Source organism: Impatiens glandulifera, chromosome 3 (assembly GCF_907164915.1).
Source record: "Impatiens glandulifera chromosome 3, dImpGla2.1, whole genome shotgun sequence".
NCBI lineage: Eukaryota > Viridiplantae > Streptophyta > Magnoliopsida > Ericales > Balsaminaceae > Impatiens > Impatiens glandulifera.
In genome coordinates, this window is record NC_061864.1 from 1,558,765 (window position 1) to 1,575,848 (window position 17,084).

At 25.1% G+C, this 17,084-nt stretch overlaps 1 protein-coding gene across 1 annotated transcript; it reads left to right on the plus strand.

Moving 5' to 3' along the window:
• Positions 1-393: 393 nt before the first annotated feature.
• LOC124932125 (14 kDa proline-rich protein DC2.15-like) lies at positions 394-1,057 on the plus strand. The gene has a single exon (XM_047472730.1). It carries the CDS (start codon positions 447-449, stop codon positions 852-854), a length of 408 nt encoding a protein of 135 aa, XP_047328686.1. The 5' UTR covers positions 394-446; the 3' UTR covers positions 855-1,057.
• Positions 1,058-17,084: the final 16,027 nt, after the last annotated feature.

Here is a 17,084-nt window from a genome sequence, read left to right on the forward strand (position 1 = left end):
GTATTGCTGGTAAAAAAAAATGTTCAATTTATTTGGAGATAAAGAATACAAAACCCAAAAATGTGTTTAATGTTGTGATTATTGATCTTAAAACAATTTGATAGTTCTTATCTAATCACAATAATACAAATTCTTTATTAATATTAATGGGTTAAGATTCATTGAAACATTGGTTTCCGATCCCAAAAAGAAAACAATTAAACAAACTTTATGATTCAATAGTCACGGGAGAGCCAATCTTGAACTCTTTCTCTGTTACCATTGATCCAACTCCATCATGTGATCCACATATTTATAAAAAAAAAAATTACACCCCCAAGATAACTCAAACCTTCAAAATCTACCCACAACTCAAATCACCCCATCCTTGTCTATAAATAACACTTTTCCGTATTCAAAATCATTCATCCACCATTAATCATCATACAACTGTCACCCTATTGACCATGGATCTCAAAACCACAACTCTCTTTTTGGCCATCAACCTTCTCTTCTTCACACTAACAAGTGGTTGCAACACTCCTCCCGTCATCCCATACCCTAAGCCCAATCCTAACCCTAACCCTAACCCTAACCCTAATCCTTCGTCTCATGGAAGCTGCCCTAGAGATGCCTTAAAGTTAGGGATATGTGCCAAGGTGTTAAACGGGTCGGTTGGAACCGTAGTTGGAACCCCACCCGATGCACCTTGTTGCTCAGTGTTGGGAGGCTTACTTGATTTAGAGGCCGCCATTTGCCTATGCACTGCATTGAAGGCCAACATTCTTGGAATCAACATTAACATTCCCATAGCTCTTAGCTTGCTCATCAACACATGTGGAAAAAACTTGCCATCCGATTTCCAATGCGCTTAATCGATAACCGATCGGTGTGTTGTAAACCCTTGTTGTGTACCTTAGTTTGATTTTAACGTATTCATTTGTGTTGTATCGGTTGTTGTAGCAAGTAGTGTTTTTTCATTGCGAGTGTGTTTTCGTATTATTGTGTGCTTAATTGAAGTACTTGTAACTTAATTATCATCGTTGCTTAATTGATTTAAGTTGTTCCTTTTTATTGATATTTTATACAGCCAGCAACTTAGATATAAAGAAACTAGTTAATATATATATATTCACAAACAAGATAAAAATAAAATAAAAATAAAAGAGAAGAAAAAGAGAAAGAATTAGTTATATATGTATGCATGCATATCAAACAAATTAAACAGATCCTTGATTCCAAAAACACAAATTGGACTTTAAACTTGCGCAAAATATTTAAATTTGTCTTAGAATATTCTTTTGTATTCCAAAACTAATTAAGCTTGAACATGACAAAGGTTTTGAAATAATCAAAATTTGATGAATACAATATTAATTCATTTTGACCCTAAACTTCATTTTAGGGTATACAGGACCGAGAAAATTTAATTATGTTTCCTAAACTCACTTAAGCTACTAGTATATATATAGTATATGTTTTAAAAGATTTGAATTCATAAATTTTTAATAAATAATAATTTGTTTTTATTGGACTTAAAGCAGAGAAGAACCCTATATACGAGAAATTCTCGAATTATCTAAAAAGGTAATATGAAAATTATGAATAAATGTAAGTTTTGCCATATTATATTAATCAGAAAATATTGAATTAAATTATTATTTTTTTTAAATTAGGGACTTATGTAACAATTTTACCATAAAAAAAATATGCCAACCCTAACCCTAACCCTCCCATGCCTATATAAATTGTTTTTGAAATATATATATATTAACAAATAACATAGCAAATTTACTTGGAAAAAATTAGGATTGAGCTCAGGACTTTATGTCTTTTTGTGTATCTCAGGATCTTCTATTGCCAAAATCACTTGTTCCCCTGTTCTCCTTTGTGTGATGTAGCCATGTAGATTCTTCTCTTCCAAACTTTCAGTCACTTAAGCCTTGAACTAAGTACATAATTAATGAAATGGAAATAGATACCCTTTAAAATAAAATAAAAAAATTTGTGCTTCATCTAAAAAAAAATTGTGCTTCATCTAAAAAAAATTGTAAGGCATATATACAAATGTTAATTAGATTTTAAGCATAATAGCAAAGTAATTGATCATAATGTATGTATTTTTTTTTTTTGTTCTTAGCTCATAATAATATGTGGTTAAAAATAATGATTTGTAATAGGTTGAATTGAAAATCTGTTGGCTAGACTCTAAAACCACTTGTCCTTGAAAATGGCTGTCAATCTGTGGATGAGTTTGGTTTGGCTGCCCGTGAGTCTTGTTCTGTCTCACACACATGACTATATATATATATATATATAATAAATTAAAAGTGCATAAATCCAAACATGTGGGAGAGAATATATATACTAGTTGTTTTGTACTTAAACTTTCTGACACTACCCAATGCCCCCAATTAGGTTAAGGCTCAAATAAATCGTTTTTTGGACGATAATCATAAATTTCATGGAAATATAAATCACACTAATTAATTTTGAGACAAAAGGGTGCATTTATTGGTGTCATGTTTTTTTTTTTAACTTAAATTTATTAAAATAACAGCACAACAGAAGCAAGCCCATTAGTTTGGGTATGAGATCCAACACAATAGACATAATTTTTAAAAAAAATAAAAATTAATATTTTATATTATTTTTAGTAAATTTAATTTAAAATATTTTAAGTGAAAATAGAATTTGTGACTTTAATCTCTTAGGTAAAAATTTTGAATTATTTTTTAAGAATATAATTACTAGCTTTGAAGGAGAAAATTTTGGATCAAACATTATATATAGAGATTGCTCAAGAGGATTGTATTGATCTTATCTATTTTTTTTGTTTACAAATAAAGTACTATAAAGATACCTAAAAATTTAAATATTATATATAGTCTAATAACGTCATGATAATTATATTATTAAATTTCTTATGATTTTAATTTGTATATGACATACCCTAGTGTATATATATATATATATATATATATATATATATATATATATATATGAATCAAAAAATTCAGAAAGGTGTTCTGCAAGAATTAATTAAGAGAAACATATATATAAACCTCTAAAATATTGATTTCTTTTTACAAAACACATTTCTTTTTTAACTGCCCCGTGACTATACAATTAATGTGATTCTTTGATAATAACAGTCAACAGAAATGTCACACAACATGGTAGATAGGTCACCCTCGTGCGGGCCAAGATAAGAAACATTCAACTATATATCTATCCCTCGTATAAAACTTCAAATCTTGAATATGTGTCTGCTCGGATGGACTTGGGTGACTGCCCACCAAACATCGTGAAAGGAAGCGTTCAATTTCTCGAAGGTTGTCGATGTTACCGACAACCTTGGCAGGCCAGTTGTTCTTAATTATGATCATATTCAAGAACATCAATCTTGAAATAAAGTTTCAAAAGATGAAATCATTAAAGTTTGAATAATTTAATTTTTTTTCTCAAAATTAGCCCGTGACTACTTGCTGGATTGAAACATTATACTTTAATTTACCTGTTTTTGTTTGGGAACTGTTGCATGTATGATGAGGTAATTGAGCCTGATGCCCCCAAAAATAAATAAATAAAGAAGTGTCCAAAAATGGATAAGTAGAAAAGCTTAATTTAACGCAACTTGCATGGATTCTTTAGCAAAGACCTAATTCCTAATGACTTTATGATACTTACTTACATATCATATTGGGTTGGCCCATATCATCTCAATAATTGAGAACACCTCATTTCATTTTTTAATCAAAGGATAAAGCTCATATTATAAAGCTGTCAGAATAAAGACTTTTTCCATTTCTACCCTGAGTTATTCATTAGGTTAGGTTATCATTTATCAATATTCTGAGTAGAAATTAATTAAGACATATAAATTTTTAGTCTAGCTCTTAACTAAGATTATTAGTGTTTAAGGTTAGGTTATCACCCATAAAGACTTCTTTTTTTCTTCCTTTTTTGTGATTATGATTTATTCTTTAGATTATGTTTTCACACTCTTCTATTGTCATGTCACATTCATTTAAATCAATATATTATTATTAGGAATCCCTCTTATTTATTTGTATTTTGTCTTGTTAATGGTTATTCTAATTTTTCACGACAATTTATTTAATATATTATTTTTTAAAAATTATAATATTTTCATTAATTCATTGTAAATGCGAAAATATAATAGTGTGCATTAACCTTCGTGAAAAATAATAAATAACTATAGATTAAGTTTCTCAAATGAGTTTAGGTTAACTCGAAGCTGAACGATCTTAAAGGAAGTATTGGAAACATAACCGGACCTTGATTCTTTAATTTTTCTACCACTTCAAATTCAAACTAAAAACATTCACATATAATTTGAGTTGAAGACAAGACGTGAGTTCAATAGGCCCCATTGAATTGGTTATTAATCCATATGTCGCTCTCATAGAATGTGAATGAATCTGGAGAAAGAAGGAAAATGACAAGAAAAATTGTTTGATAAATATTTACGATTCCATAATTGATTCGAAGTCGTACTCATCCTTGTTCTTGTGTGGTCATAATACAAATATGTAGTGGATGTCTCAATCGAAGTCGACTCAAGCAAACAAAAGACTTTTGGGGTTTTCTCCTGATATTTTTTTCCTATGCATGTTCCAATTGCAACTTGCAGGGGTTCATATAATGCATATATTATTGTTTCATATGTATGTATAATTATCACAGTACTAAAGTTGTCTATGCTTTCAAAAATTATAAAACAAGATAGACATCACTTCAATTCATTTCAATGTTTACTATTTTAGAGTTATAAAAGTTTTTCTGAACGGTTAAAAAGAATAAGGAGGATTGTTGGTAAAGAAAACTCGTACCACTTCACAAGACTAACTAAGAATATTTCAAAAACATATAAACGACAAGCATACAATTACATAGAAGATTAAAAAGGAGAGAAATATGAAAATGGGGGTAAAAGAGTGGTGAGACCACTGACAAAAATACCCAATCTTGGGAGTATAGGATTGTGATTGGGGGAATTCAATTATAACAAAATAACAAAGAAAAACAAATAATTTAAAATAGTCTCAACTTGCACTCTTTTTTTTCCTTATTTGCTTTGTGATGTCTATTTAAATGAAATTGTAGTATATCTTTGAGTTTCAATAAAATTAGTAAGGATCAAAATTTTCAGGATTTTGAGGTGATAGACATTGTTATCAAATACCTTTTGATTTATTTCATTCCAGACTATTCAGAATATAATAATTTCTTTGATGAGTTTCAATCTTTTGATTCCCAAATTAATCCAAGATTCCTTAAACATTTTAAGATACACAACCCAAGTAAGTCTAAGCACTTTATTGAGTAAACCCCACAAGTACCCACTTAAAGGTCATCAACTTTTGGAAACAAAGGAAACATTTTGATGACATATATTATAAATCTTTTTATTTTTGTGATAGTGTCCTATGCAAAAATGTCATAATGAGTAGAGCTAAAAAATAAAAAAAAATAAAAAAAAAAAGAGTATTTGCCCCCTTACCATTAAGTCCGGAGAAAAATAATATAAATTTACTTGACTAGGATAATTGTCGACTAATACTGAAAAGAGTGTCGCTTCACCGAATCAAGTCCTCCCGATTCAACCTTGGCATCCTTAAATATGAGAAAGCAATTTACCCCTCAGTTGAAACCTCCACATGCAAAGTTTTCTTTTGATACAAAAATTGTGATGAAAACTCATTTGTGTTTTCATAAGTGACAAGATAAAGCATAATAAAATTTCTAAAAAAATGATAAAAATCCATCAAAACAGTCCAAGTTAAAAAATATTAATATTAATTTATACATTTTATATATATACCTCAATATAACTTATACAATCGATACACTCATTTTTCCTCTTAAGTTTATATTTCAAGTGGTTTAAATAAATTTGACAACCAAAAACTTAAACTACGAATTAATAAATAAAATCAACATTGTTAAAAAGTTATAAATTTTCTAAATTAATATCAAGTCTTATATCTAATAAGAGGTTGATCAGTCTAATCCGTAAATTCAAACTAAATTTATTAAATTCATAATTCAAACCATTTTACTAATTAATACAAATTTGATTGAATATGCGACAATCCAAACTAATATATATATATATATATATATATATATATATATATATATATATATATATATATATATATATTTTATAGTGTAAACTTGAAATTATTCAACAATATATTTTTTAATTAATTTATTTATTTTATTTGTATTTAATTAAAAAATTAAAAATTAAATTAAGTATATTATATATTTTGTTTCAAACTATTTTGGATTAATTGTTTTATTCAATTTCAGTCCTAATTAAATTAAATCTAAATTTAATTCAATCCAAATTACACTAAACCAAAATAGTTAAAAATTTGTAATTCGGATTAATCCGTCAAATGCTCGCCTCTAAGATAATCCAATTTAATATTTTCTTATTAATTTGATTATTTAATTTTTGATTTATTTTATTATTTGATGTTTATTATGTTTAATTATAAAAAAAATATTCAAATTTTAATGTTATAATTAATTTTATTTATTTAAATAGTATTTTTATTTTTGTTAAAATCTTTAATTAGTTACTTTCGAATCTTTTTAATTAATTAATTTAAAAAAATCTTAAAAGAAAATAAGTTTATTAATTAAGTGATAAGAAAATAAGTCAAAAATATTATTATATTAAGTTGAAATTTAAAGAAAAATAAATTGAAAAAAATATTTTTATTTAGATAGTTTTGATAATTAGGAATTCTGAATTTAATCCGAACCAAACTTATACCAATCAGATTTCAATCCAATCCAAAATATCCTACGAATTAGTATTTCGAGTTGAATTTTAGTTTAATCCATCAAATATTCCTCCTAACTATCAAATGTTTCCCTAACTAGAACCATGTGTTTGTAGTAATTAGTTGTCTTCTTGTTGTGAGGTCTAGCCTTATCCTGCCCCTTTTAAACATCTCTATTTCACAACCCTTGCTCTTTCCAAATCTCAAATAAATATTTAATATTTCTTTTCATTTATTTTCCATGGAGATCACATATTTTTCTCAATTTTAGACCTTTCATGATGATCTAGTCTTGTTTTAAAACTAATATCAATAGACTATTTGGTATTTAGTTTTATCTTTGGCAAAAAAAGATTAAAGGAAAAAAAATTCATTTGATAATTTTTTTTTTTATCCTCATCTAAAAATGTCATATACTTTTTTTACATCTTTTGGATTTAATAAAAATTTTCTAGTTCAGTTAAATTTTTATATCAAATTTTTAATCTCAACACAATAGGATTTAGAGTTTGGCGTACTTTAAAAATAACGATAAATTTTTAAATAAAATAATTGAATAAAGGTAAATTTAAAAAGAAAAAATAATTAGATAAACAAATAGTGAATTATATTAAAACTTCTTAAAAAATTATAAATAATGTCAAATTTTTATTGTATTTTTTTTTCGGAAATCCTTCAGTCCACCCGAAAATACTTATATAGATTCGACCCTCGATTCAAGATGTTCATTAAACTCTTGATAATTCTTAATGTGTTCTATTTTGTTTTTTGTTTTTTTAATATAAATATATATATTTATATATATGAAGTTGTTACCAAATAAATAGTTGTCAAAATAATTAAGATCTTGAAATTAAGGGGATTGGAATTAAGGTGGGTTCCATGAACTTGGTTAATTAATTGTTCATTAATATTCAAACACGATCTTTGCATGAAGAAAATACACGCTTAACATCCATCTTCTAATCCAGTCCCCAAAGTTAATAATGTAGATGTTGTCCTCTAGTTACTTCTTCCTTTCACTTTATATATAAGAGATCTTTTTCCCCAAATTATATATAGATCTATAATCAATACAAAATATTATTATTTTTTCGCTTTAAAAGTGACTCCTCTTTACATTAATTTTCTGTTATATTTGTGAAAGAAGGATGTTAACAATAACTCATAGTCATAACATTCCTTTCAACTTAAGGCGTTCTAGGTTGGAATTGAACTCGTAACTATTGATCTCTTAGAAATCACTTTTGTCACTTAAGTTACCTTAGTGAGTTTTAATTAAATAAAAGATTTTAAAAGAGTTTTCTATAAACTGATTATTCAATACGTTCTTTTTATTTTAAATTTCAAAAGTTTTTTAAATATAAAATACATTTTATTGATTCATTAATTGTAGTATAAAAAAATTAAATTCAAATTATAACATAAATTGTTATTACTCATTAAGATAACTCACCTGATAAAGATGATTTCTACCGGACAAAAATTATGAGTTCAATTTGTATTTAAAACGTTTTAAGTTGATACGAGGTCATGATAGTTTCATTAAAAAAAAACACAGAAATTGTTTTTTTCCTTGTTTTTTTCATTTTGCTCGAGTTTTTTTTGTTTTTTGTACTCAACTTATATGTTTAAGTTTGTGTGATAAATTTTTTTTCCTTTCCCTAAAATATTAACAAATAAATTTTGCTTACTATGAAGTTTTTATTTTTACAAAATCAACTAATTATAAAATGCATCAAAACTACAAAAGTAAAAAAGAAAAAGAAAAAAGAAGAACCTCTTTTAAGTAATTAGTTGTAAAGGGCTTATGTAGATTGCATTCATTGTTATATACGGTTTTGTTAGTTATATATATCAAAATTGTTTGTGGTATGATTGGGTTTGTAACTTGTAAGTAACAATTTTTATACCCAATTAATCCTTCTATTAAGGAACTGCTTAATTTATACCCTAATTTTATCACTTTTTTTTTTAATTTATAAAGTTATTATAACATCTCGATACACGTTATTTCTATGTTGGAAGCTATCATAACTCCCTCAGAATCATAATTTTCCCTTAAACTTAAGATGTTTTTAATTTGAATCGAATTATTTATCATTATATTTTTTTTGAAATATCAAAATATTTGGTTTTTTGAAATAAATTTATCATATATATGTTTGTTAAAGAAAATAATACTATAATAAAAAATAATATTTTTTACTTTTAATTTTAAGTACTGTTGTTATTAAATTATATTTGTGAAGAGGTAGTTATCTTGCATAAAAAATAATTAAGTTATATAATGATAGATACAAATAATTATATAAAAATAAAAGAAGTCAAAAGCATATATAATCCATAGAATTAATTAGTGATGATAATGAGTAGGATTGTATGTCCTCTCCACACAGTCGTGCTGCTGAGTCTATCACCAAAAAACTAAAACATTAATTTAATTTTGTTATTTTGCCCCTTCCATTATTGTTTATGTACAAATTAAATTAACGTCGTAATCATGATTACGCAACAAATGTTGTTTTATTTAATTCTTATTTTGACAAAAACATTAATTCATAATCACATGTACATACTACTTACCATCCACCATCCTCTAGGCCATCTCTTCTCTCACGCTTGGCTTATATACTAAAAATTGTGTAAAAAAAAATATTAAATGTTTTATATTTGTTGATTTATTTTTGTTTGTAAATGTCACAAATGAATGAATGATAACTCACTAACCAATTTATTAAATAAATAAAAAAAATACAAATGTTGATTAAAATCAGTTCATCAATAGTTATATTAATATTACTTTTTAATATTTCAGAAATATGAAATGAAATATTTAATTATAGAGAAATCTAGATTTGAATTATTCATTTAAATTGGTAATTTAATTATATGACCTACTTAGATGCGCGCGCACACTATAAGAAATGGACGGCCAAACAAAAATCCTACTATAATTGTTTTGACTATATATTAGATTGATTTGTTTTTTCAACTATAAAGTATAATTAAGAAATTAAGAAATCCATAAATCTCTCTCTCTCTTCAATTATTTAATAAACATTAATTAATAAAACTAATTAGAGAGAGATGTATATAATTAATTAAATAGATAGATAGAAGATTCAACGTACGATTAGTCACGTCCGGTGTTGTGGGATGGCTCTTGGAACCCTTGAAAGAATATAAGTGAATATTTTTTTGATACCATATTTATCCACAACTTAATTTACATAGTCAGCTTCTCTAACCCTAATCTCAACCAAGAATATACATTTTTCATAGCTCCCCTAATGGGTTTCCTCCACGTGGCACCAAATCACCAATCTGGTTGACTTCATTTACAAATTTCTATTTTTAATCACATTAATTTATAATTAATTCAATAACTTATTCTTAAATATTTTATTTAAATAGTAAATATAATTTTAAAAGATACTTTACATTAATTAAGTCAACAACTAGTTAGGATGAAAATTATAATTTTTTTCGCATTTTTTTCGATTTGGCCTGTAGTTGATTGGAGATGGGATAGAATGATATTTGTGTTCCCCGCCTCATTTCACCCAAATTCTACATCGATCACTAGTAAACATAATTAAATATATAATATTAAAAAATTCATTAAGATAATTTTATTAAATAAATTTTGTAATTTTGTAAAGCATAGGATATAAACAGAGCTCTAGGGATTCTAAAAACCAAATGGGATAATAATGGTAGTAAAAAAAAATCCTTGAAATAGAATGGGACATAATTATAAACATATTCTCGTTCCGATCCGCCTTATTGTCATCTCTATCGAGAACTAATACTTATGAATAGTCAGAACCCGATTGATAATTAAATACTTACTTCAGGTTAATATCCATATTATTATTCACATTGTCAGATCGATAAGTCTATACTTTTATATCTAATTCCTTATTTTATTGTGGGTAAATTTTGATTTTAAATTTTATACATATATAATGTACTTTGGTTTTTGGGAAGGTTTCGCCCACTTCTTATTCAGACTCCGAATCCAGCTGGACACGTTCTTTCTTCTTGACCCGACCATGAACTCGATCCGAGACTCTCTTTTTTCTCCTCATTCCCGACTTGACCCTAAAACCTTCTTTTACCCCGGTCACGTCTTAACAATAAGATGATCAATAAATAGTACATCCATTTTTAATAATAAAAAAATATTAAACTCAATAATAACACTAGAAAGAACCTACATCAATGACAAGTCAAAAAGTTATAAAAGACTTTTGTAAGATGTCACCTATTTATAATAATTTTCAAATAAGTTCTCCGTGCTGTATAGTTGCCAAATAGAACGTAATTTTCAACTTTTTGGAGAAAAATTTGTGGCCCAAATTGAGGAAGGGCATTTTTGTAAACGTGTCAAACAAACTGAGGTCCCTAGTCTTCGTGGGTCCTACTAATATAATAAAAAGTAAAAAAAAAATTATTTACTAATTAGTTACATATATATGTATGTATGACTATAAATAAAAGTTAGATTCTTGTTTAATACTAGATCCTCTTTTTGTAATTATATTGTTATTAAATAAGTTCATTTTATTCAAATGGGATCTCCTATGACTAATCCCCTCCTTCTCTTTCATAGTAAATGTAAAATTGTAATATATATATATATATATAATCATTTTTTCTTAATTTTATTTATTTTTTCTTGGAAATTGGTTCTTAATTGATGTTGCAAAATTTGAGATGATTACACCAAACCAAAGCTTATCCTCCCTTTGTTATCATGATGATATTTTAATATATAATTTTTGTCACTATATTTTATTATTTAAAGATACTAACTCAATAGTATAGGTTATAATCACTTTGATATATTTAAGTGATTAAAATTTTTAAATTCTATTTTTATTAGAAATATTATAAATTAAAGTTGGAATCATATTAATAATATCTTATTTAAAAATATAAACATTTAAAATAATATGACTTTATTAGAAATCAACATTGCATTTGCATGAGAACTATAAACATGTATATTGGAACTTAATTAAGAGTTGAGATATGATGAAATGAACTTTTACTTTTTTATATATTATTATCATTTTAAATATTAAATAATTTAAAATAAAATTTTAACCTCACTAGTAAGGAACCAAAATTCTTGTGTGAGTTCGAATTTTCATTTTGAATGATCTACAAAAATATGATCAGATTATTTAATTTATAAATAAAAATATTAAAAAATATTTTTAAATTTAAAATATAAAAAGACATTTTAATAATTTATCCTACAAAAATTTAAATAACTCACATTTTTTTATCAAAATATTTACAAAAAAAATATCAAAAAAATTCTAAAAAAAACAAGTTCAAACAAGCTCTTGGTGTAAACACACAGGTTAGGATATAGTTGATTGATCAAATTAACTAATGTGAAGAAAGACTAGCTAATTAATCTTCACGGATTAATATTAATTGCACTATATATAATCAAGACTAATTAATAATTAAGAATCTAATTAATTCATATGATAGACTTTAAGTCGCTATTTTAGAAGCTAGAATCACTAATTTATTCGTGTGGAAGTTCGGATAATTTTTTATTATTTTTATTTATAATAATATAATTATGCTAAAATTTGGCTCCACAGCTATCTCAAAGGATAGAAAACATTGCAGCTTACAATTTGCAATTTGCATGCTGAGACACGAAAATGAATAGAATCATTGTTTTATTATATATATAAAGACTCATTCAGTTAAATTAATATTCGTATTTTTATTGACATTGCATATCAATTTTTTTATAATTTGATATCCATTTTTTAAGTGGGTAAATTTTAATTTGAAATTTTCTATATAATGTAATTCGGTGTTGGGATAAGTTTTATTAACTTCTTATCCCGACACCAATGTTAGTCGGATACCTTCTTTCTCTCTTGACCCGACCATGAACTCGATCGATAATTTTGTTTCTTCTTGGTAGCGACGACTTAGATCCTAAAACCCTTTTTTAACGCAGTCAAGGATTTAGCAATAGCATGATCAATAAATAGTACATCCTTTAATAATAATAAAATATTAAACTCAATAATAACACCAGAAAGAACCTACATCAATGACAAGTCAAAAAGTTATAAATGACTTTTCTAAGATGTCACCGGTTTATAATAATTTCAAATAAGTTCTCCTGTTTATAATAATGTAATTTTCAATATTTTGGACAAAGATTTGTGGCCCAAATTGAAGAAGGCATTTTTTTTTTTTAACTTCGTGAGTCTTATTAATATAGCATAAAGTAAAAAGGAAAACAACGAACTTATAATGAAAATAAAATAAAATAAAAAAAGAAAATTAATATTAATTAAATAATTAATTTTTTTTCCGAGAAAATAGTCATGTTATGGAAATTTCGTCCCGAATATAGCCATTTGCATGAGAGAGAAAAAAAATCGAAAAAATGGTCATGTTTGGAGATTTTTGTCCCAAACATAACTATACTCGAGAGAATTCTTTTTTATTTATCTCTTTTACACAAGTGACAAATCACGTCAGATTTGTGACATTATTTTTGTTTCGCTAAACCGTTTTTAATTATATCAATAAAAGTTAGATTCTTGTTTAATACTATATACTCGTTTAGTATAATTATATTGTTATTAAATAAATTTATTTTATTAATTCATTTGTACTTAATTGATGGGGGTATCAAATGACATCTCAATCCCTCAATTAATTGTTTCTTCATTTTATTTATTTATTCTTCGAAATTGGTTCTTAATTTATGTTGGCACACTGTGAGATGATTACACCAAACCTTATCCTCCCTTTTGTTATCACGGTGATATTTTATTATATAATTATTGTCACTATATTCTATTATTCAAAAGTACTAACTCTCAATATTTTAGGTTATAAATTACTAGCGACAAAAAGACGTGGATACTTACCTTAAGTTTCTGGGTTCGAACCGTTAGACGATTGTCGTCTGATTAAGTGTGGTTAAGTGTGTTTGTGAGCTATATATTTAATTCGTTGTCCCATTTTTATTTTTATTTATAAAGTAATTTGTAAGAGATTAAAAAAAATAATTTAATTTTACTAAAATCATTTCTAAATTAAATTAAAGTTGGAAATTATATTCATTTCTTCCATATATTAATTTTTCTGATTTCAAAATATAAATAATTTAAATAATATAATTTTATTGGTAATCAACAATATTGCATGAGTAAACTAAATATTACTGTAACTATAAACATGTAATATTTACATTATTTGACACTTAAGAGTTGAGATCATGATGAAATGAACTTTAATTTTTTAGAAAAAAATATTTTTATTATATTATTATTATTATTTTAACTATCATATTATTTAATTTATCAATTACAATATTAACAAATATTATTATTTTACCTTTTTATTAATTTTACATATTAAAGGACATTTTTATAATTTGTCCTACAAAGTTTTAAATAATTCACATTTTTTTAAAAAAAAAAATCTAAAAAATCCATATAATTCTTAAAAAAACAAGATCAAACAAGCTCTCAATGTAAACATAGAGGTTAGGTTAGGTGATTGATCAAATAAACTAAATGTCATGAAATCCTAGCTAATTAATTTTTATGAATTATTAATTTATTAAGATAGTTTAAGTGACATAATAATTATTATGAAAAAATCAAATGTCACGGGTTCGATTATACTTACAAACGTCTTTCGTTAAAATGAATTATATGGATATAGCTCACGTCCAATTTTTTTTAAAATCATTCACAGATTAATATTAGTTACACTATATATATATTTAAGACTAATTAATAAGAACCTAATTAATTCATATGATAGACTTTAAGTCGCTATTTTAGAAGCTAGGAACACTAATTTATTCGTGTGGAAGTTTCGATATTTTTCTATTCCTTTTATTTATAATAATATAATCTAGAATTTGGCTCCACAGCTATCTCAAAGGATACCAACATTGAAATTTGCAATTTACATGCTCAGACACGAAAATGAATAGAATCATTGTTTTTATAAAGTATTAAGACTCATTCGTTTAATTTATATTTTTATTTGTTTTAGTATACATGATTATTTATTTATCATTTTTACTTTGAAAAAAAATCAATTTAGTATTCACTTGTTATTGTTGTAAAATTATATATTTAAATAGAAAAGTACTTATAATAGATATTGAAACGTGTATATATATGGAATGCGGTTTAATTAATAAAGTATAGCTAGGGCAATTGCAATTAATAATTAATATTGTTACAAGCTTAAACGTCTTTTTCATTGGAGGGCATATGTGGATTGCACAAAGATTAGGGTTTTGGAGTTTCCTTAATCTCATTAACTTATCCTTGGTCCTTATTCGAGCTAATATATGATCACGTCATCAATCATAATATACAATTATATATTCTAGCTATCGTCATCTCATTTCATGTGATTTTTTTTTATTTTTAAATTTGGATCAGTTTTAAAGAAATATGATCCATAATTGATTTGTGAAATATTATTAAAGAATAATAATAATTATATTAAATTTTAGAAGATAAAGAAAACATCAAATTTTAAACTTTAAACTGATGATAGATCATGATGTATGCGTAATTAATATTCTTATTCTATATCATTTGTGTATTTGTTTTTTTACCTTCTAAGGGTATAACTGATGTTTAGAGTTTTATTTGGAGTATTATTGGTAGAGTTATGTCAGGACTCAAGACTATTGATGCGAGTTGGAAAGCATAGATTGAGGCGACTAGATTTGCTGGTATGAAACAATGTGTTATATTCATATTATTTTTTGGCGGATAATTAGGTTGGAGAGAAATCTTAGAACCTTGAACAATTTCAAACGACCGTTATGAATCATTCACAATAATATCATCTTGACATTATATTAGGCTCGATTTATTAAGTCGCTAATTTAGGTCGGAGAGTTCATTGTCCTTTTAGAAAATCTCTACACAAATGTTATGTTTTTTCGTTTGGTTTAACAAACTATCAATTTCATTATATCATTGTATTGTATGAATTAAAAAAATAACATAAAATTATTTAATAAAAATGTACATGTGAAAATTTGATATTATATGCGGTTAAGTAACTATTAGATTAAATAATTTGAAACTTAATTTTAATTCCTCAACTAAAAACTAAATTAAGCTCAAAATCTAACTTAGAATATATATTGAAAGAAAAAATGAAGAATCATATAAATTAGGGATAGCAGGAGAGAACATTTAATAAATAAAAAAAATGTTCTAATTTTATAATTCTAGACAATAAATATGATTGATTTCTCTTTGTGAAAATCTCAAAGTTTGATAGGGCATCTTTTTGGGTAAATTATTATAGGGGTTTTTAAAATGACTGTTTTTGGCATTCTAATCAAATTGGTGTTTTTTTTATTTGTTTTGTGGCTTTATACATTGTCTTCCTTTATTGTGATATTGCTTAAACACTTATTTTATTCAATAATTTTGTTACAAACAATATAAACATATATATTATTGAAGTACAAAATATATATATATATATATATATATATATATATATATATATATATATATAAAAGAGAGATGATAAGCTTTACAGATATATAAATTGTAAGTATAAAAATTGATTATATATTTTACCGTAATATTTTTTTATTAATTCATTGTAATAATAATATATATATATAAATAAATAAATACTATTATTTATTATTTAATTAGATTATAATAATAAATATAAATTCTATGAATATTAAAATTATATTACAATATATAAATAATAATATTAAAATTAAATGTAAAAATATTTTATATGTTATATATTTATGTAATGATTGTATTAATAAAGAGCATAATTGTAAAACAAAAATTAAGTACTTAAATTTTATTTGTTATACAAATATGATTGAGATTTACTTAAATTATATTTGATCTAATATAACTAAACGAGGTTTCATCTAGAGCCCATTTCCCCAATCCATATATAATTAATAAACCCATTAATACTATGAAGATGGAAGACATATAGTATTGTACTTAAGACCGACTTTATATACACGTCATCTTATTTATTTATTATAGTTTTAATTAATTAGGGCTTGTTTGGTATAGTTTTTTGGATTTAAATCACAATCTCACTGTCAAAAGTATTTTAAGCTTCTTTCCATTATTATATATAGAAATGTCAGTTAAACATATGTTTGATCCTCAGTTTAGTGGTTTCGTTAACCGAATTAGATATAAAAGGAGATTAAACATTATGGAGACTTCGTCCCATAATAAAGTT

Bases quoted from the DNA above. Each gene is read 5' to 3' on its own strand.
- LOC124932125 (XM_047472730.1), top strand. From the start codon at position 447: ATGGATCTCAAAACCACAACTCTCTTTTTGGCCATCAACCTTCTCTTC.